Below are 20,426 nucleotides of genomic sequence, written 5' to 3'. Positions count from 1 at the left end.
TTACTCTCTGATTTTTGCCCTTCGATTCATTCAACATATTTAACGCATTGACGACAGACATTTACACATGATTTTCCACTACATTACATTACAATCATTTCATATACAAAACATTCCACATTTACATTGGCAACTACATACGATCCTTGCAACGAATCGACCATCTTGCACGCCGTCCTCACGGCCCATTTTTATATATGGCAACATATCTCTTCTTTTCCTGCTGTACGACTAAATGACTTTCACGTGTATATATGATTGACATGTCCGTTGTCATTTTCTGACCTTTTTACATTGTTGGTCATCATGATTGGTGATTTATCTGCTTCTTGATTTTTATATTCTTGCCATCACTTGTCGAAGACTTTCACTGTTTTCGTTTCTTTCTTGTAGTGTATTCTCAGATTACCTAATTTGGAACTAATTCTCTTTGTTTTGGAGGATTTGTTTATACTTTATTAGTGTCACTCGTATCGATTGATCAAAACATATATCTATTTCTAGTAAACTCTCGCTCCTGTACTTCCTCCGTACTTAGGACTATTTTCGCTCCCCTTTCTTCCATTCTGTCATTGTACATCGCAATACCAACGTACTCCGTACCTGCAGTCGACAGTATTAGAGTTAGTTGACAGGTCACAATCCCTTCAGCATTGGAGTCCGATTCGTCCTTTGTGTGTGCAGCATGCATGTATGCATGCACAATTATTGCCCCTGACAGGACATGTCTTGGACTTACAGATGATTAAGACTTTCTTCTCCCTTGGGTAGCTATACAGCAGCGACTACGTGGCCTGGAACTGGAAGTAGGGATAGCCGCGCAAGAATCTGAAAACGATACTCAGATTGAAAAGTCTATCAGTCATGAACAGAACAGCATTCAGAATGTATATACCAAACGAATCGAATCGAATCAATAGACACGTGCATGAACAGCCCAAAGGAAAGCATGAGAATCGCCCTGACTCATGCAAATAGCCACATGAAGAAGGAAAAAGAAGTAGAGAAGAGAAAAGCAGGAGGCTATGTATAACTGACCGACGCTGGTATCAATGATGATGTACAGAATTCAATCCGAAAAAAAAGAAATGAAAAATTGAAAGGTCATCGCTTATGAAACTATTTACTTCAATGTAACTTATTCAACAATCACAATCAATCGGATATTTCCACCGGTCTGTCCGGGGATGAGCCATCCATCACGAGCTCTTTTTCTTCTTCTTCTTGTTGGTGGTGATTACTATTATCATTATTATTATCGGTAGTGGTTTGATCGCCTGATTCGGACGATACCACTATGGCTGGKGTGGGKTGTGATGAAGCAGGAGACTGGAGATCTTCCTCAGGAGCAGCGGAGGTCTCCCTCAACGAAGGAAGGACAAGTCCATCCGCGCTGTCTTTGCTACCGTTCGTCGCCGCGTTGCGAGATCGCATGCGCATTCTGCGCGCTCGTCGTTCGTCCTCGGCGCTTTCTCTGCGTCTGCGTGTGCGCTCTTCGTCTGTGTCTGTGTTGTTGCTGCGTAGGCCCTGCAAAAGATTGGCGGCTCGGTCGGCGATGTCTTCTCCTTCGGATACAGATTCAGCGCCATTTGTTGATTTGGCGTCCTCCTGGGGTGCGAGATGGTCGGTTGCGTCGGCGGTGGATATCATAGATGCACCCTCTCCGTCGTCGGCTTCTGCGCCAACGAGGCTGGGTATTCGCTGTCCTGATGCTACTCGAACTTGGTGTCGTTCTTTTAGTCGTGCTCGTCGACGTCTGTCGCGTTGATCTTTGGCTTGTGGTGCCGCTGCACGCAGCTTCTCTAGTAAAGAGTCCATTGCGCCGCTTGATGTTGGTGATACGGGGCTTTCGGTGGCGCCACCGTTGGCCATTGTAGGATTGACTCGCTTGCGTGCCAAAGACGATTCGATTCGTCTTCGGTTCTCTTCCAACGCTATGTTCTTCTCCTTGGATTTCTACAATTCATTAGCCAATATTCCTCAGTCTCAAATTGAGAAAACTAACCTTCCATTCTTGCAAGAAAGAAGCAAGCTTGCCGAAGAAGTCACGACGCGAGTTCTCATCCGTGTTGTCCTCACCATAGAATGTCATAATATCATCAAACGTCTTGGCCAAATCATCAAGGAATACCTGCATCTGCTCCGCCTTCCGCCTGGCTTCTTTCATACTTCGTTGGACCACCTGACTGACGCGATCCTGAGGGTGAAACTTCTTGGGATCACTCAAGTTGCCTGAGTCGAGACTTGATTGCACGTTCTTGATGGTGTTGATGTATTTCACGGCATCCTGACGAAGATTGTCGATATTGAGTTTGTGTACGCCAGCCACGCCTCCGATCTCATCCTGGAATCCTTCCCATTCGGGATATTGATTACGCACGATACGTTCAACCAAATCCGCAAATGTGGTTTCGTTCTTGTCGTCTTTGACCATACCCAATCGTGCAAGAGAACCGAGCTTGAAACCTTGTGCCTGCTTATTGGCATCATTCATGAAATTACCAATATCCAGGATCAATCCCAAAACGTTCATGAGTGATACAGAATCACGGAGAGAGTCGCACACTTTAGACACCTCCTGGATCTTGGTTGATATATGATCGTAGTCAGCCTCGTAGCTTCTCGTCAGTGCCAACGCACGCATCCTAGACTTCCAATAATGATTCAATTCATAAGCTGTTTGCAAATAAATTTGATCTTCTCGAGTGAGTTCGTTGATATCTTGTTCTCTCTCAGCTGTTGCGGCGTCGGCAACCGTCCAGTCCTTGCTATATGGTGCCATAAGTTTGGCGGTATTTTCGGCAATATTACAAAGATCGTCTCGCTGCAAGAAGTCCATAACGACATCATTCTCCATGATCTCCTTATCGCAATGAATGATCATCCGGACCAATTCATCTACCGGTGTTTGCGAAAACTTGGCCAACGCGACCTGGAAGGTTTTGGAAAGTTCGTTGGAAATGATCTGCTTCTTGTCTTTTCGTTTTTGTGCCGCGTTTCCACCACCTAGAATCTTTGTCTCTTTAGCCATGAACAACCGCTCCACTTCGTCAAGAACACCCTTCTTTGCCAAATCGGTGTACTTTTCTTCCTTGGCTTCGTTTGTCGGGGCATGACTGGCCCATACTGTGACTTGAGGAGTGTCAATTTTATCCCAATGAAGAGCCTTAAGTTTCTTCTTAGGTCTTATCGAAGGCATAGCAGTTGTCGGAGCATAAGATTCATTCTGTTGTGACAAATAGTTTGCTCGCCAAGCGCCAGGTACTGGAGCGCCAGGAGGAGGTGGGGGCGGCGGCGGCATACCGGGAGACATTGGGGGTGGAGGGGGAGGTGGAGGTATACCCCCAGCCANAGTAGGGTGGAGGTGTACCACCAGATATGCCAAAAGGAGGAGGGGGAGGAGGCGGCGGCGGCGGCGGAGGGATACCGCCAGCTGACATTGGTGGAGGAGGTGGCGGCGGAGGGGGAATAGCTCCAGACATTGGCGGCGGAGGTGGAGGAGGAGGAGGGGGAGGGGGAGGCGGTGGCACAGCAGTGGGKTTCGCAGGCTCATCTTTGACGTCKGCCTCTTTCTCAGCAGCTTCAGCTTCGGCCTTTTCTTCTGCTTTCGAGCCCCCGGCTTCTTCATCTGAGTCGTATTTGCGAACCTTGGCGGCAATCTCTCCCAATAGGCCGGTGGCTTGCATTGGGTTCATGCGTGGTCGTTCGTAGGTCTCTAGTGTGACCTTCTCCTTCTCCTCAACCACCTCTTCCGTCTCGCTGACTTCGGGTAGGGGTTGTGCCCCTTGTTCAGTCGAAGGAACCTTCTTGCGTGTGACAGATCCAAAGGTGCTGTTTGTTAGGGTTTGCCGAGTCTTCTTTTCAAATTCTTCTTCTGGCTGCGCAAGAGCACCTTCCATTTGCTCACGAAGCTCACGCAGACGGTCTGACGGACCATCTTGATTCCAGACCTTGCCTTCTAGTTTGAATTGAGTCTTTGTCCGTTCGAGTTGACGCTCAAGCCTTTCAAGTAGTCTCTCGCGATCAAGGATGCCTCTCATTTGAGTTGGATCAGTTTCACCAAGTTTGTTTTCGGCTGCTTGTTTCTTCGCATTCGAAGCAGCAATATCTTGCGCATCACGAAGCATGAGGTACAATTCACGAGTCTCCAGCTCATTTCGCTGCAATTCTTGTGCTCGAAGACGGTGAACATCATTGAGCTCAGATTTGAGAGACTCATTTTGGCGGCGTTGCAATTCAAGAACACCGGCTTGTTCCTCAATCTGCTTTTGTAACTTCTTGACTAGACCGTCCGCTCCGAGTTCGATCTGTGCCTTCATTTCATCGCGCTCAGCAATGGCGGCTTCTGCGACCTGGCGAGCCTCCAAAGATTCATCGTATGCATGTCTAGCCTCGGCGTCTGTATGCAACTTATCCAGCAAGTTTTGCACTGTGAACGTCAAGCCCTGGCGTAGGTCCAGATCTGGCAACCGCCGATCCATAGCAACGTAGCTAAGCATGGCTTCGACCAATTGAAACATACGCAGTCCATCATCGCCTGCAGAATTCTCCCGTATAAGAAGCATATGCTGCATTGCAGAGAGAAAGTAATCTCCGGCTCGTGTCCCTCGTAGCTTCATGTTGATTGCGTCAGTAATCTGCGCAGGATCGCTCATGTCCTTGACTTCCCCTTCAGCACTGTCTTTGGCGCTACTAGCTTCACGTTGCAACAGGTCTTCGTAGTCGATGGCCTCATTTTCTCGGAATCGCTCAATCTGTTTGTCTATGATCTCGTATTGAAAACCCTCCATCTTCGTCAATAGACGCTTGATACCACACGAGATGAACTGAGCCCGGATGTGACATCGTAATTGCAGATCGTATTGCGGCGCATCTACAAGCATGTTGATCATCATCATCGTCGCAAGGGCGTATTCCATAAGCTGATTCTCCATGCCTACACCTCCGCTGCGAAACTCTTCACTTGCGCCGACCAAACTGCCCATCTTGCCGCGGCCGTCGATAGTCACCTCAACGATACGCATCCAGGCATCAAATCGACCTGTTTCCCCATTATGGTTCTTGACATGATCCATTGCTTGCAACACTTTTTGATGGCCTTGACCATCGCCCCAATGGCAGAGAAAAGTGAGTACATCGCTGACAATCCTTCGAGTTTGCAGTCGAGGCGACAGAAGTGAGCTGACCAGCGCAACAATAACTTGTTGGTGTGCAAGAGCATCGTCGGCGCCATATTTGTTGTTCATCAAAGCCTTCAAACATTTGGTAATGTCGTATTCACGTTCAAGATCTTTGTCGGCGCCTGAGACCACAGGCCCTGGTCCAGCAGTCTTGCGGCGATTGATTTTTAGTAACACATTTGTTAGAGCTACCTGACCTTGAGCTTCAACAAAAGCTTTGACCCAGCTGTGGTTGTTAGCGTGTAATATAGTGCTAATAGATAGTAGACTTACCTGATGGGCTGCGTCCGCAGACTGACACTCAAACTGCCCAGTTGTTTCGAAGTGATCGTATCATCCATCACTTTTTTAACATACCACTCCGGGCTTCCCTCCTCATCGGCTCTACCAATGACTGAATGAGAGCCACTGTCGTAGCCGTGAGTGAGCCGGGCATTGTGGCGTCGCTTCTGCTCTCCTTGAAGCTCGGTCAATCGATCTTGATGAACAAGGGTCCATTTTTTAGAGGCAGGATATGCAAGCATCTGTCTTTTGGCTTGTTCCGGTAAGTTCTGCCAACCTCGTTTTTGCATTAATTCGAGAAAAAGCTGGTCGACCATGCGATCGTCCTTTGGCCGCGACAGATAATCTGCAGACGCTACAGACGATATTGATGGAGAGGGGGTGACGGCATTTTGAGATGGCCAAGATCCTTGGGCGTTTGAATAGCGACTGCCACTGCGATCGCCCCCGGAATATGAGGTGGTGAGGGTGCGGGAGGAATTGCTGTCGGAGAAATATGAGGTTCGTGTGGCGGATGATGACTGAGAGGAATGTATGCTGGTCTGATCGAGCGAGATTCTTGAAGCGGAAGACGAGTCTCCTGAAGCGTAACTGCCAGAGGCAAAGGTAAAGCCATTATTTGCTGCGGAGCTACCGGGTCTCCCCCATTGTTGGTACCTAGTGCCGCGGTCTCCTGTTGAACTGCTCGTCATTGTCAAATTCGAGGCGTGCGGCGGCGGCCGAGGAGCGCTGACCGAGGGCGTAACGGAGTTGTGTGAGGATGTAGATTTTGAGTCCCAGGCTGGATACTGGTGATAATCGGCGTTGGACTTTGCAAGATGATTGGGAGAGGGCTCTCGACGAGCGCTTGATTCTTGTTTTGGTAAATAGTCAACGGGTATGGGAGTTCTGGAGTCTGAGGGCATATTATCAAAAGGTATTGATGTGATTATGCCAGCGTTCGAATTCAGAGCGGCGACAGCGGCGGCATTGGATTCGTCCGCGTCAAATGAACCGATAGAGCCTCTTGTCGAATATCGCGAACTGCGAGACCCAGCTAGACTGCCTGTGATTGACTGTGTTTCCGCGTTTGTCGAATTCAACGAGACTGCATATCCGTCATCTGTTTGCCTCTCCTTGTATAATTTTCTGCCAAAGAACGATTTGCTGGAGTTGCCCTGTCTTGGTTTCTCTGGAGCTGTGGTGGGCATTGTGATAGCGGCGGATGCTTGGAAGACAGCATGGGCGTTGATTCAGTCGCTCAATTTCCCCTCTTGATACAGTCCTCGGTTCGATAGGTGTCGTCGAAAAGTGCGGGAATACGGCAGCGTCTGTTGATTCTGGTGCGAGAGGACTCGGAGATGATCAAGCGAGTCGGGTGCTTGTCGTTATTCAGTTGTTTATCCCGTCGTGCTAGTTAGTCGACTAGTCAGCTAGCCAGAGCACGTCGTATCGTCGTTCGTAGATCCCGTAGACCGAGACGGGGCTCGACCGGAATGCCAGGACCTCGGACTGCTGTCTGGCTCGGTTCGTGTTCTCGAGCAAGCAGACGTATGTGATGTCGAGGCTCAAATAGTGAGCGCTCACAGAGTCTGGCGTGAGATGCAAAGAAAGCAGACAGTGCGACGCTGTCCCTCAGAAGGAGGTCGCCCAGCTCTTTCGGGTTAGCCTGGCTGTGTCGCTACAGCCAATCAGCACACATGACGCTGCTTCTTCAGGGGAAGGAGTTCCGAAATAGCCAATCACACTGACCATTCAACCCTATTATTTGACGTTTTTTTTGACTCAATGGCAGTCTCTGTCAGAAAGTGATCTTGAAAGATTTGTTAGAACTCGTATCGAGTGTCTGAATGGGCCCTTGTTATCATAAACGATCTTGAGACGGGCATGGCCCTGTTTTGCCAACGGTTGGCCCTAGGCACTCAACTTATTCCACGTCCTATTGTTGGGATCAACTACAAAGATCCATTCATGTCTTTTCTTTTGTCTTTTCAATACGAGTTTGTTGAGTATCTTGAACACGTCATTTACAAATCTTTGCCATTCCGAATGCTATTCAGGCACCTACGCACCGTAACTCGACGTACCAGTTGACAGCTGTGCTTTTATCGAGCTCCTAGTTTTGCCTTAGGTGATCTAATACTCTCGCGGTCAGGAACATGACCCTGGATATATTTGTTGAATCTCAAATAAATTCCTGCTAAGTTGGATAAATAATACATCTTCTAACTTAAAGGGATTCCAAGAACATTCAACCTGACCGTGAGGGCTTGCTACGTAGAGTTATCCAAGATACCCTAACCCTTATCTAACTTACTTGATCCGCCTTGATAAGCCATAAGGTTGAGTACCCCTGGATTCGTTGTCTTTCAGAAAGCGAAGATAAAGCGAGATCAGACTTGGCGGAAATCTACGTTACGAAACTCCCTCTATTGAAGCAGAAATGTACCTACATTTCAATATTTCACAGCCCGTCCTATATGGACCACGCAGTGTTTATGTATCTTATCGCGCCTGTTCAGGAAGGCGGTAGACTAATCCCAGTCCGGCGTGCTGACGAGGCCTGTTCGTACTTGCTTCACTTTCTCTTTCACTCCGATCTCGACCTTTGACATGAGTGCTACAGTCTCTTAGTACACATAATCATGAAATGAACCCCGTTTCCCTCGATATACAACTATCGGGGCGACAATAACAACTTACACTAACGACAACCGGCGCCAAACATCGCAACCATGGGCTCCTCATTTGACATGTTCAAGGTACGTCCCTCTCTTCCCCTTCAAACAAACCTTTATCCAGCACTTACCAACGGAAAATTTATGATAGACGCTCATACTCCCCGCCGCCATCTCCCTAACCATCTACCTCCTCCTCAGCTACATCCTGCTCCCCTTCTTCCGGCGCTACCGCCAACGCTACGCAAACTACCTACCCATAAGCGCCATCTCCGCGCAGACGCTACCCATCCGCGAACGCATCGCCGATAGTCTAATGCACTTCTTTCTGCCATCTGCGTCGTGGCGGCGACGACTAGTCGTTCCGCGGTTCATGCGCCGGCGCTTGTCGACCGCTTCTCTGGCAGACGACGATAATGACTCTGACGACGAGTCGATAGATCACAATAGACCTGACAATCACGACTCGATAAGCATATTCGACGAAGAGGGGGAGAACATGGCGGAGATGAACATGTCAGCCTCGAGAAGAGAGGTGTTGGAAGCCAGGAGGAGCTTTGCGGCTGATCAGGTTCGATTAAGTCGGGATTTGGAGGAGGGGTTTATGGATGATAGTGACGATGACGACGACAATTTTTCGAATTCTGGGCAGGGGAGGAGGCGGTGATGAGAGGTCAATTTATATATTTATTAAATTAGATATAGGGATATAAGACTATTATGAAACCCCCTTTTACATGCTATGCCATCGTTGAATTCATTAGTTATCATTCTGGATAATTATCATATCACACTTCCGCCTAGAGCGTATGGTTGGTGATGATGTACGGGTATCATGTTCTGGCTGTGGTATGGAGACGGTATGACCATGTTCGGAGGTAAGTCGAGGACGTGATCTTCATGAGCATGTCCGTGACTGTGTAGATGTGGATGTGCATGATGCGGTAGATAGTTGAGGTGCGACTGAATATCGAGACTGCGCTCGTGTGTCGTTGGGATGTAATAGGAGTATTGGACTGCTGCATTCATTAGCTGTCATTCTTCCAGATAGAGACTTATAAGAGACTAACCAGGCATCTGATGCATAAGCAGCTCTCCATTCTCATACTGATGAGGTTCAGTCTTGAAGCCCGACAGGCTTCCCTCGTAATGACTCGTCGATAGACTACTGCACGAACTATATGGCGTCTCTGGCGTGGCTGTGGGTAGTGGTGGACTAAACAGGCCCTCTAGAGGCACCTCCCAATATGAAGATGACGAGCCCGGAGGAACGGACAGAGATCGTTCGGTGGTCGCATCATCACTGCCTAGTAACTGGTCGTGTAAATGTAGATGCATCTCCGGATTTCGGGTTGGTAGGTTAATGTGTTGTTGTGGGATGATGATACTCGGTGTTCCCACGGCTGATAGAGAGGGTGATAATGAGCTCGGAGTTAGTTGTGGAAGTGGCGACTGCACTGATGTGAATTGTTGTTGTGGTTGTTGTTCTTTTTTTATTGTTTTGGTGATCTTTGTCGCAGGTTTGCTTTCCCTCTTGCGCTTTCGGGTGAGTTGTCGATGCCTAAATTATTAGCTCCAAGTCTTCTTCATGTGGAGAGAAGATACATACCGATTCTTTGCATCCAGACCCGTCCGGCCGGGAAAGTAAGTGTCGACAATCATTTTCCAGGCTCGTCCATACTCGCCGATTGCGAGAAGGAGGATGCGATCTTCCTCTCGGGTCCAGGGGCTGCGATCAATAGCTGGATCTAGGACGTCGTTCCACCGTTTGAAGCATTCTTCAGACATAATTAGATGAGTGCAAAGATAGAAAAGACGGGTGAGAACATACGATCACCATTCCTAGTGCCCACAACTTGTGCAACGCGAGACCAACTAAATCAATCAGTATACGTTCGAAACCGTGTATTTGTAGGTGTCTTACTGTGTCCCATGACGATGAATACCCATCTTCAGCAATTCGTCCTCACTCTGCGACCAAGGTCCCAGATTCATGGTGGCAGACACACGATAGTGCCATCGTTTGCGACAGTCTTTGTTATTTCGGCCGGGCAGATAGGAGGCAATAACGCGCCAGTCGACTTTTCCTTTTTCTATACCGAGTGACGTTAGTATATAATGTGCCAGAAAGTGAAAGGGGGCTTACCACAAGACTCAACCAACCTCCTGAGGGTGTTATCCTCCTCGACACTCCACAGATTACGAGATCTATTCATCTTCTCCGTTCGATGTATGGTGTATGAAGAGTATGTAGGTGTGAGTAGAGTCTGACAGCAATCTGGTGAAGCGGGGCATAGCAGATCTTTTAAATTAATCCCCAAGCTCTGTCGGGTCTTTCCAGGGTTCTTAGCCTCCCAGCTTGTCAGAAAAATTAAACGTGCTGTAGCTCAGCCTGACCAGGCTGTACTCAACACGACTGGCGGCTTCTGGGGCTTGAGAGCCGATCTGCAAGCCTTACCATTGGCTGTACGCCGTAGATACAGAAATTCAAAGGTAAAAAGTAAGAAAGTTACAGACAGAACGAGAAGAAGAAAAAAGAAAATAGAATTCATCGTTCGTATGTAGAGTAGGCTAGTATGGAATTCAAGTCATCATCATCATGTGTTGCACGCGGCTCGATTTGCCTCCATTTCTCCTCAGGCGAGGTGCATGAGGATGGGCCATGCCATGCCATGCCGTCCATCGTATGCATGCTAGCAGATGCTAAAACATGCAAATGCATCGAAGCGACTGCCATGAGCCAGACAGAACTCACCACGGCCTCGCCGATGCGTCAAGTCTGGAGACACAAGGATAAGAACAAGGCCAATAGGAATGGGAGCCATCAAGGTGGGAAGGGATGACAGGCATTGCTTTTTCCGTCATCAGGACCTAGAGGAGTCAATAAGGCTAGTACGTTACTAGACACAGGGTTAAGAGCTGTCAGATCATCTCCGGTCGACCAGGTGGGACACTGGGATAGGAACGATCTGGCTCGGAGCGAAACGCTAACAGGGCCATGTCACTGCGAGTGGACACGTCCAAGACCTCGCTGGACGCAACCAGAACGGGAAAGGAAAATATCAGCCTCATGTGGATGCCCAGTGAAGGCAGAGAGGACAGAAGAGAAGAAACTAAGAGCTTGGACGACAACTGAAGAAGGTCAAAATTAGCGAGCCGCTCAGCTCGTATTGTGTAATTACGCGTATTACCCCATGATACATAGTACTGCTCTACCGATCGATGATCGATGTGCTGCCCAATGCCCTGGAGCCACGGGGATCGGTTGTGCCGAACGAACAGGCCCAATCCTATGCTAGAACGAGCCTGGGATAATATTAGACCCTTAATGCACGATTGATGACTTCAGAACCAATTCAATAAGAGGCTGAATAATACTCCATGGAGTAGAACTTACTTCGTTACAATAGCGGATCGATACATCCCGTATCGTCATGACAGTAATACACTGCCGGTAACAATACCACTCGAAATAAGCTTATTCCGCAGCCCCAGGCTAGTAACAGTACAGGATAAATACCGTATTGCTTACGCGTCTGTCCTACACTGTACTCATCTTGTTCCTCTGGGGTCATCTTTTTCCATTCACCGCACCCTTACACAAGATTTCGCTTACACTGCCTCGCAGTCCGATGGAATCGATCTGAGGACAAGACGAATCGAATCACCTACCTGAAAAAGAAAGAAAAGAAAAAAAGGAAAAGAAAAAAGAAAGTCCATGAGACAAAAAACAGCTCGTGGCGGATGCAGTTAGTCTCGTTTACCGATACTCTGGATCATCAGCCTAGACCAAAGACACATCCCAGTCAGTTGTTGCGAGCAGTACTATTTTTGTATGCATGCAGCGTGCATCTTCCAATGAAGACCATTCCCACGCGAGAGTAATCTCGCTAAAGTCTAGAAGACAAAAGAAAAGAAACTGAACGGTCCGTGGAATTTCAATTGTGTTTGATCTCGAGCGAGTAGATATTGGTCAGGGCAATGACACGAGCTTTGTCGCTTCGACTTACCTCGTCTCCTTGCTTCCATAATACTCACTACGTATGATATGATATTCTCGGTCAAGCAAGGATTCGCCACGCTGCGGCTGATCTACAGGGCCTCGTGAACTGAAGGTGTCTGGCTGTACCCTCGTGCATGATTCTAGACCGGTGTACTACTTCCTTATTGCGTATTTTATCATACGTCCTACCTCGTACGTAGGTATATTGATCCCCCTCCTCGGGATTTGATGCTGAGTTGGTGCGGTTTGTTAGATTGAATTTGCAACTTGATACTGCATTTGGCAGTGGAGGGGGCACTGGTCCCCTTCTGGCCATTCACGCTTTACTTAATGCATGTTTAGCATTATACGTAGTTAGGTTAGTACCAGCAGACAAGCACTTTTGGTATACCATGATCGTCGCCTACGTAAGCCACTTTATACGAAGTCTATGCATTCCATGCGGCAAGACTGAAGAAAGCCGAATACGTAGCTCAAATTGGTATCATACATACATATAGATAGTTTTCAAAGTAATACATTCACCTGACTCTCTTTTTTTTTTACACACCAATCGCGTTCTTGACCCAATTCTCCAAACCCCCCTTGGCTATAATCTCCTGCACATTAGGAGGCAGCTCGCCCACCCGATGCGTCCATGTCGTGCCATCGTGTTCCGTGACCTCGATCTGACTACGGCGCACGTCCCAGGTCAGTGTCCAGCCCGTTCGGCGCGTAAGCGTCTTTCCATCGCCAAAACTCTCCCGCAACCGCTCCACGAGTCTAGGCACCTCCAATCCCATAAGCGCATTATTAATACTGTTGCGCGAAAAGATGTTTCCAAAACTACCAGACACGACCAGCGGGATCTTCTTGGCCAAAATCGCGGTTGCGGCTTGTTCACGCGAACTGCCGCAGCCGAAATTGAAGCCGGATACGAGGATATCGCCTTCCTTGACAACGCCAGCAAATGACGGGTCGTAATTGGACATGCACACTTGCGCCATGGTTTCGACGGGCACATTGTCTTGGTAAGTGTATTTGCCGGGGTAAATGCCATCGGTGTTGATGTTGTCTGCGTCACAGAACACGATTTCGCCCGATATACGTTCTGGGAAGCCCGGGTACAATTCTGTCAGAGATCCAGCGTCCTTTTCTTCCGGCTCTGTCTTTTGCTCGGACAATCCAAATTTCTCTTCGCCGTCCGCAATGAGGTTATCGAGTTGTCCAATGACCTTCTCCAATGCCTCTTCGGCAGTGAGCATGCGGTCTTCCTCCTTGATACCATCTCCCTCACCCCGGATCACCCCAGTCCATCCCTCTGGTTGCTGATACCAACCAGGTCCCTTGAGAAGACCAGACAAGGCGCTGGCAGCTACCACTTCGGGGCTGCCAAGGTAGGCCTTCGCATCAGTACTACCCATACGGCCTTTAAAGTTACGGTTGGAAGCGCTAATACCAACTTCACCAGGCTCCAAAAGACCCGTTCCTAACCCAATGCAGGGTCCACAACCAGCGGGGAGAGCCTCGGCTCCAGCATCTAGTAGGACCTGCCAGTCACCAGCATCTTCCGCCACTTGCTGTTCAGGCAAAGACGCGGCAGCAATATAGAACTTGACTCCGTCTGCGATCTTGGGCACTTTACCCCCATTAGCTTCAGCAGCTTCTCTGAACACGCGTGCAGCAGCGGCAATGTCAGATGCACGTGAGTTGGTGCATGAAACAAGATACGCCTTATTAACCTTAATATTCTGAGCCTCTAATTCGCCAATCGGAGTGGCGACTTTGACCGAGTTGGGGCCGGACACGTAGGGCGACAGAGAAGACAGATCCAAAAACAGTTCCTTGGCGTATTTCGCACCCCTATCCGCGGTCAATGCGTTGCTAAACAGCTCTTCTAACCGGTCGTGTGTGAATCGTTGTGCAGCATGGGTTTTGTAGGGTCCGTCAGCTAGCCCCATGGCTGCTGTAGTAGCTTTGCCTCGTAGCCAGCCTTTTAGTACGTCGTCGATAGGGAATAAGCCGGACAGAGCACCCCATTCTGTAGTCATGTTTGCAATCGTGAGGCGGTCATCAACCCGGAGACTGCGCATTGTCTCTTCAGAGCCGGTGAATTCAATCGCGTGGTTGAGAACGTCGTCTTTGCCGAATAAGTGGCATAGAGCGACGATTACATCTTTTCCAGTAACTCCGGCAGGTAGAACTCCGGTGAAGTGCTGCCATAAATTCATTAGCGTGTGCCAAAAGCCAAATCAAAATACACGTACCACTCGTGCAATATTAGGAACCTGCCACCACGTCTTTCCAGTCGCCCAGATACTAGCTCCGTCGGTACGCACAATAGGCGTTCCCAAGCACCCAACACCACCATACATATTACTATGACTATCAGACGCAACAACCAGAGTTCCCGGCCATGCGAAACCTTCCTCAACCATGATTTGATGTCCAATACCTCTTCCGGCAGGATAGAACTCAACTCCATGGTGTTGGGCAAATTCTTCGATTTGTCGGTACTTTTGCAGGTTCTTGTCGGTCTTGTTTTGCACATCGTGATCCAAGGTCATGACAATCTGATTTGGGTCGTGTAGCTTAGAGGCACCGATAGACATGAACTTTAGCGCCACGGGCCACGAATTGTCGTGAGTCATGCAACGATGAGGGCTGATGGTCACATAATCGCCAGCCTTGACAAATTTTCCGGCTGCCAATCCGACGGCATACTTTTGTACGATTTTCTCGGTCAGGGTCTGCGGAACAGTTGCATTAGATTGCATCGACGATAAGATGGCCGAGACCTCGGGGTTGTTCAATTGCGTGTGGAAAACATCTTGGGAGAGGGAGGATCGAGACGAGGCGAAGGATCGGATGGCAGTGCGTAGTGAGCGCTGGTGGAGCGTCACGCGCCTGCTTAATGAAGCGTGGAACGGCATTCTATATTATATCAGTGTGAAAGAAACACAAGGCGAAAACATGGAAATACCTAAGTTTGCGGTGGACAAATGAAGAAGCGTGCAATTCCAATCAAGTTAAATTTGTTTCTGGGGATCGGGCCGATCATGACTCAGCGCCCGGCCTTCTACCCGGTATCGGATGATTTGTGCCGAGGAACGTTCGTACAGTATATTCATAGTGATCAAAGACTAACTCCATGCCATGCTATAACTAAAAGGATGCTATATGTACATCTCACAACTTCCAAATCTCCCAGTCTTGGACGCCAACCTGCTGGATAAGTCCTTTAACAGGCCCTTGAAGCTCATACCCATGCGCCCACACTTTTGGACCAGCCATGTAATTGATGAATCCTTCGGGACCAGAAATGATAATCATTTTCTTCGTGTTAGGAGAAGGCTGTATAGAGTCAATGTATGCCTTGATCTCTTTAGTGCTGATGAATGTGTGTTCCTCGTCAACAAAGTAGTCAACAGAAATTTGACCAGGATAGCGAACTTTGAGGTCCTGTAGCTCACGAACTATAGCATTTTGACTGATTTGCGCCGGGCTGGTTTCAAGGGCGCTGTTAGGCCTGGTGATTTCCTTCTGAATTGGCCACCACCATGTTGACTTTTGTCGTGATATATTGGCCGTGTCGCTGACACCCCCTGCGCAATCTTCTCGTTTCCTGTTAGCCCACAAAATGTGGATCTTAGGCCTTCTTCCATCCACAGCACGTCTGAATATAATATAGGCAGCCTGCAAGGCGGGAGCGATTCCCGTTCCACCGGCTATAAATAATATATCGTTCACTTCCGGGTCAATCTCGCACTCTATTTGCGGGCCTCTCATTTCAATACTGGCGCCTCGTTGTAGAGTGTGTAAATACCGAGACACCTCTCCATGCGGATCCCGACGAATCAGGAATCGCAACGATTCTTTCGCATCTTCGTTCGCATCGTCAACCGGTGGAAGCGGTGTGTAGTCTCGCCCAATTTGCAGTTGTGGTTGTTTGAACATCACGCTCCATACTCCCGTCTGCCATGCTATTTCGTATGTCTCGTGATTGTCTGCCGACGCCGCTGGCTCGAGTGTGAATATACTATTTGTTGACGAGACTTGTTCTCTCGACACCAATTTGTACCGCGCAAATGTCAACGGATTCAAATTGGCGTCCAAGGTGTCCTGTCGTGATCTGAGGTAGGCTCCAATTGCGGCAGCTGTCAACGTGACCGCTGTTAAGCGAACCCATACCCGCCTTTTTGGGGTTGACGATGCGGCTGTAGAATAATTGCGAGATGCGACGGAGGATGACGGTCGGGGAATATGGTGCGGGAGTTTGAGCGTCCTCCAGTGAGGACACCGCGTAGAGACAAGCATCGTGAGCTGCCGTTCTGGTCGATCAATATATACAGGAAGCCATGATCAGCCAAAGTGTTGAATGGAATGGACCAAAAGGTTGAGCGGGACGGCAAATCACTCGAGCTTGGCGCCTTCCCTGCGGAGCCGCCATCTCTGGCGCATAATTGGATCAAGGACGATCTGATTATTGCCCCCTTGCTCGTGCTTTGTTTTCACATTCAAGAATTTACTCTCATCAAATCTCTTTCATTCACACGACTGCAATATCGAGGTTTCCAATTACGAGATCACTTGGACTCTGGAACCAAAGACGGTTGATGTTATCTGGCATGGCGACGGTTCACTTTCCATAAACTTCGAGACTCGATAACCGCCAGAAATGTCTCCTGTGACGTTTTCTGCAGAGAGACAGGCTCTCAACGGCCAACCACCGCGCGATTCCCTCGAGCTTGCCTCGCTCGCTTCGTCCGACGCTGGCTCTGCCGGGCGATCCTCATACGAATCCTCGCGATCAGGCATCTCTTCGTCCCGGAGATTGTCCCTAGAAGCCGACGACCCATTATCCGAACAAAGGGGCTTGGGAACAAGTCGCACACGACCGAACCGTTCTTATTCTGTATCGTCTGCCTTTGACTTTGGCAGCAACTTATTCCCCCTTTCGCAAACCGCTGGCGGCTATGCTCCCCTCGGCGCACCTTCGGTAACTTCATTGGAACGGTATGCGGGGCTTCGCGACGCCTCGTTGGAAAAGCACAAGTCCTTGACTTACCTCAATGGACTATCGTTGATTGTTGGTTTGATCATTGGTTCGGGTATATTTTCGTCTCCGAGTCAGGTCAACTTCAATGCTGGGTCGCCAGGCGCAGCTTTGATCGTGTGGGCGCTGGCAGGTGTCTTGGCATGGACAGGCGCAGCTAGCTACGCAGAACTGGGAGGAGCGATTCCGTTGAACGGTGGGCCGCAAGTCTATCTGTCTAAGATCTTTGGCGAGATGATGGGATTTCTGTTTGCCTGGTGCGCGGTTTTCGTACTTAAACCAGGTTCCGCAGCAATTATAGCCATCATATTCGGCGAGTATGCCGTAAGAGCCTTTATCGGAACCGAAGTGGAAACGATCAGTCCGTGGATCAACAAGGGTGTAGGACTCGCTGGCGTTTTGTTTGTGACGATCCTCAACTGCGCGTCGACGAAGCTTGCTACCCTTGTTGGAGATATCTCCATGTTTTTCAAGTTCGGCGCACTGCTCGCAGTCACAATCATTGGAGTCATAGTCGCCATAACGGGCATATCGTCAAAGGGAGAGGCCAATCAAGATTGGAAGAATTCCGGCTGGTTCGAGGGGACAAGCACAGACATCTCTGACTGGGCTGTTGCGCTATATGCAGGGCTGTGGGCATTCGACGGATGGGACAATGTAAGTCTGTTCATTTACAAAGGTGAGGCAAATCTGACTTTGAAAGACAAACTACGTGACCGGCGAGTTTAAGAATCCGAACCGTGACTTGCCACGTGCAATACACACAGCAATGCCTGTGGTGATTGTTTGCTATCTCATGGCCAATGTCTCTTACTTTTTTGTTCTGCCACAAGCAACGATAGCCAAAAGCAATACAGTGGCTGTTCAGTTTGGCGCCAAAGTTTTCGGCCCAGTCGGAGCACTCGTTCTAGCCCTGGTGGTCTCCGGAAGTTGTTTAGGAGCTCTCAACGCGACGTGCTTCACAAGTGGCCGTCTTGTGTATGCTGCGGGAAAAGAGGGCTATCTCCCAGCCATGTTTGGAAAGATTGGCTTTGGAAAGTCTAGCAACAATATTACGGGCAGTCGATTGCAGCGTCGGTCATGGTTCCACAAGGCGTTTTCCTGGCTATGTGGAGGAAGCGCAGCTATCGGCTACACTCCAGTGAATGCTATGCTCTTCAACGCTGCACTCACTGCAGCGTATGTTGTCGTCGGAGAATTCGGCACGTTGATTACTTTCTATGGTGTGGCGGGATACACATTCTATTTTCTCACGGTTCTTGGGTTGATTGTCTTACGGATACGAGAACCGCATTTGGAGCGACCTTACAAGACATGGATCACGACGCCTATTATCTTCTGCTGCGTCAGTCTATTTCTTCTCAGCAGAGCTGTCATCGCGGAACCTCTTCAAACACTGATTGTCGTCGGCTTCGTGGCAGCTGGGGTTCCTGCTTACTTCTGGATGATGTACCGACGGGATGGGACTATCAAATTGCCGAATTGGAAGTTCTGGCAAAAACGATAGGCTTCATACCCGACATTTGAGGATGACTCAAAACTACAATTTTTAATCATGTATAATTACTATTCTTGTCTATCGTTTGAGCTGCAGTGTTATTTGATGCATCCCACAGCGAGGTGGGCACGGTGTTATATAGCGATTGAGCGAGGACGTGACGATCAGAGCTGTATGTCTATGTTTAGATGATAATGTTAATAAATTAATCATATACTTGAGCAGATTCGATCAAGTCTTGAATGTAATTTATATGGCATCTGATCCTAGAGCTCCCGCACGGACCACCACTTAAGTATCCAACGCGTCCCGCTCTTTTTCGCGTTCACGCTACCTGGACCTCTGCCATCTCCAAGACAATCACCTGAGAAAGCAACAACACAAAGTCAAGAGCCTACACAACAGATCAATATGGTTCAAGCAGAATCATCCAAAGCTGCAGCCCGCAATGGTCTCCATGCTTCCACAGCCGGAGCTCCCCCCGACTACGAGCTTCCCTGGTATGTTCCCTCTCCCCTCTATGTGAACTGCCCAAACTAATTACGAAAAGGGTCGAGAAATACCGCCCCGTCTACCTAGATGACATCGTCGGCAACACCGAAACGATCGAAAGACTCAAAATTATCGCCAAGGATGGAAACATGCCTCATGTTATTATCTCAGGCATGCCGGGTATCGGAAAGACGACTTCTATTCTGTGTCTTGCGCGACAGATGTTGGGCGATGCATACAAGGAGGCTGTCCTGGAGTTAAATGCGAGTGATGAGCGTGGTATTGATGTGGTGCGCAATCGAATAAAGGGGTTTGCGCAGAAGAAGGTTACGCTTCCTGCGGGACGGCATAAGCTTGTTATTCTTGATGAGGCGGATAGGTTTGTTGTCTAAACTCGTGATGAAGCAGCAACTCGTTTAAGCTAACTTTCAACGTAGTATGACGCCTGGTGCTCAGCAAGCTCTCCGCCGTACCATGGAAATCTACTCGACAACAACCCGTTTCGCATTTGCCTGCAACCAATCCAACAAGATCATCGAGCCTCTCCAATCCCGTTGCGCTATTCTCCGCTACTCCCGTCTGACAGATGGTCAAGTCGTGAAACGTCTAAGCCAGATATGTGAAGCCGAAAAGGTCGAGTTCTCGGAAGACGGCATTGCGGCGCTCGTATTTAGTGCGGAGGGTGACATGCGTCAAGCAATCAATAACTTGCAGAGTACATGGGCTGGTTTTGGGTTTGTGAGTGGGGATAACGTCTTTCGAGTTGTCGATAGTCCGCATCCGATTAAAGTACAGGCTATGATTAAAGCTTGTTGGGAGGGGAAGGTGGATTCTGCCTTGGACATTCTGAATGAGTTATGGTACGTTAATCGTCAGACTGCTGAATGAATCTTTTCAATACTGATTGCAATATAGGAATCTGGGCTACTCTTCGCACGACATCATTAGCACCATGTTCCGTGTTACTAAGACCATTCAGACACTATCCGAACACGCTAAGCTCGAGTTCATCAAGGAGATTGGATTCACACACATGCGCATCTTGGATGGCGTGGGCACTTTACTGCAATTGAGTGGCTGTGTCGCGAAACTGTGCAAGATCAATATGAAGCCAGAGCTATTTACGCCCAATTGAGTAAAATATGTGGTGTTGTGCATTTAACGGCGTTCTGTGGTAGGCATCTTGCTCTGGCGTTACTGTCTGGTTCCATTCCATTAAAAATTTATACAATTATGATGACCTTTTTCAATGCTTTGGCATGTTTGCTATAGACACTAT

General features: G+C 48.7%; 6 protein-coding genes across 6 annotated transcripts; 3 read left to right on the top strand and 3 right to left on the bottom strand.

Moving 5' to 3' along the window:
* Positions 1-1,155: 1,155 nt before the first annotated feature.
* BHQ10_008093 (uncharacterized protein) lies at positions 1,156-6,652 on the bottom strand (the record flags this gene model as incomplete). The annotated part of the gene is made up of 4 exons (XM_040880861.1): positions 1,156-1,956; positions 2,006-3,185; positions 3,304-5,406; positions 5,454-6,652. 4 exons carry the CDS (start codon positions 6,650-6,652, stop codon positions 1,156-1,158), a joined length of 5,283 nt encoding a protein of 1,760 aa, XP_040736596.1.
* Positions 6,653-8,176: 1,524 nt separating this feature from the next.
* Positions 8,177-8,786, top strand: BHQ10_008092 (uncharacterized protein; the record flags this gene model as incomplete). The annotated part of the gene is made up of 2 exons (XM_040880860.1): positions 8,177-8,203; positions 8,271-8,786. 2 exons carry the CDS (start codon positions 8,177-8,179, stop codon positions 8,784-8,786), a joined length of 543 nt encoding a protein of 180 aa, XP_040736595.1.
* Positions 8,787-9,184: 398 nt separating this feature from the next.
* On the bottom strand, positions 9,185-10,335 carry BHQ10_008091 (uncharacterized protein; the record flags this gene model as incomplete). The annotated part of the gene is made up of 5 exons (XM_040880859.1): positions 9,185-9,680; positions 9,729-9,897; positions 9,951-9,994; positions 10,044-10,212; positions 10,266-10,335. The coding sequence occupies 5 exons, from the start codon at positions 10,333-10,335 to the stop codon at positions 9,185-9,187; spliced, it is 948 nt and encodes a 315-aa protein (XP_040736594.1).
* A 2,329-nt stretch (positions 10,336-12,664) lies between these two features.
* BHQ10_008090 (uncharacterized protein) lies at positions 12,665-16,418 on the bottom strand (the record flags this gene model as incomplete). The annotated part of the gene is made up of 3 exons (XM_040880858.1): positions 12,665-14,317; positions 14,369-15,008; positions 15,295-16,418. 3 exons carry the CDS (start codon positions 16,416-16,418, stop codon positions 12,665-12,667), a joined length of 3,417 nt encoding a protein of 1,138 aa, XP_040736593.1.
* Positions 16,419-16,779: 361 nt separating this feature from the next.
* BHQ10_008089 (uncharacterized protein) lies at positions 16,780-18,664 on the top strand (the record flags this gene model as incomplete). Its single annotated transcript, XM_040880856.1, has 2 exons — positions 16,780-17,814; positions 17,861-18,664. 2 exons carry the CDS (start codon positions 16,780-16,782, stop codon positions 18,662-18,664), a joined length of 1,839 nt encoding a protein of 612 aa, XP_040736592.1.
* A 402-nt stretch (positions 18,665-19,066) lies between these two features.
* BHQ10_008088 (uncharacterized protein) lies at positions 19,067-20,282 on the top strand (the record flags this gene model as incomplete). The annotated part of the gene is made up of 4 exons (XM_040880855.1): positions 19,067-19,155; positions 19,206-19,526; positions 19,585-20,007; positions 20,063-20,282. 4 exons carry the CDS (start codon positions 19,067-19,069, stop codon positions 20,280-20,282), a joined length of 1,053 nt encoding a protein of 350 aa, XP_040736591.1.
* Positions 20,283-20,426: the final 144 nt, after the last annotated feature.

Source organism: Talaromyces amestolkiae, assembly GCF_001896365.1.
Source record: "Talaromyces amestolkiae strain CIB chromosome Unknown scaffold18.1, whole genome shotgun sequence".
In the NCBI taxonomy this organism is placed as follows: domain Eukaryota; kingdom Fungi; phylum Ascomycota; class Eurotiomycetes; order Eurotiales; family Trichocomaceae; genus Talaromyces; species Talaromyces amestolkiae.
The sequence above is the reverse complement of the archived record's forward strand: the minus strand, read 5'-3'. Positions and strand labels throughout refer to the sequence as shown.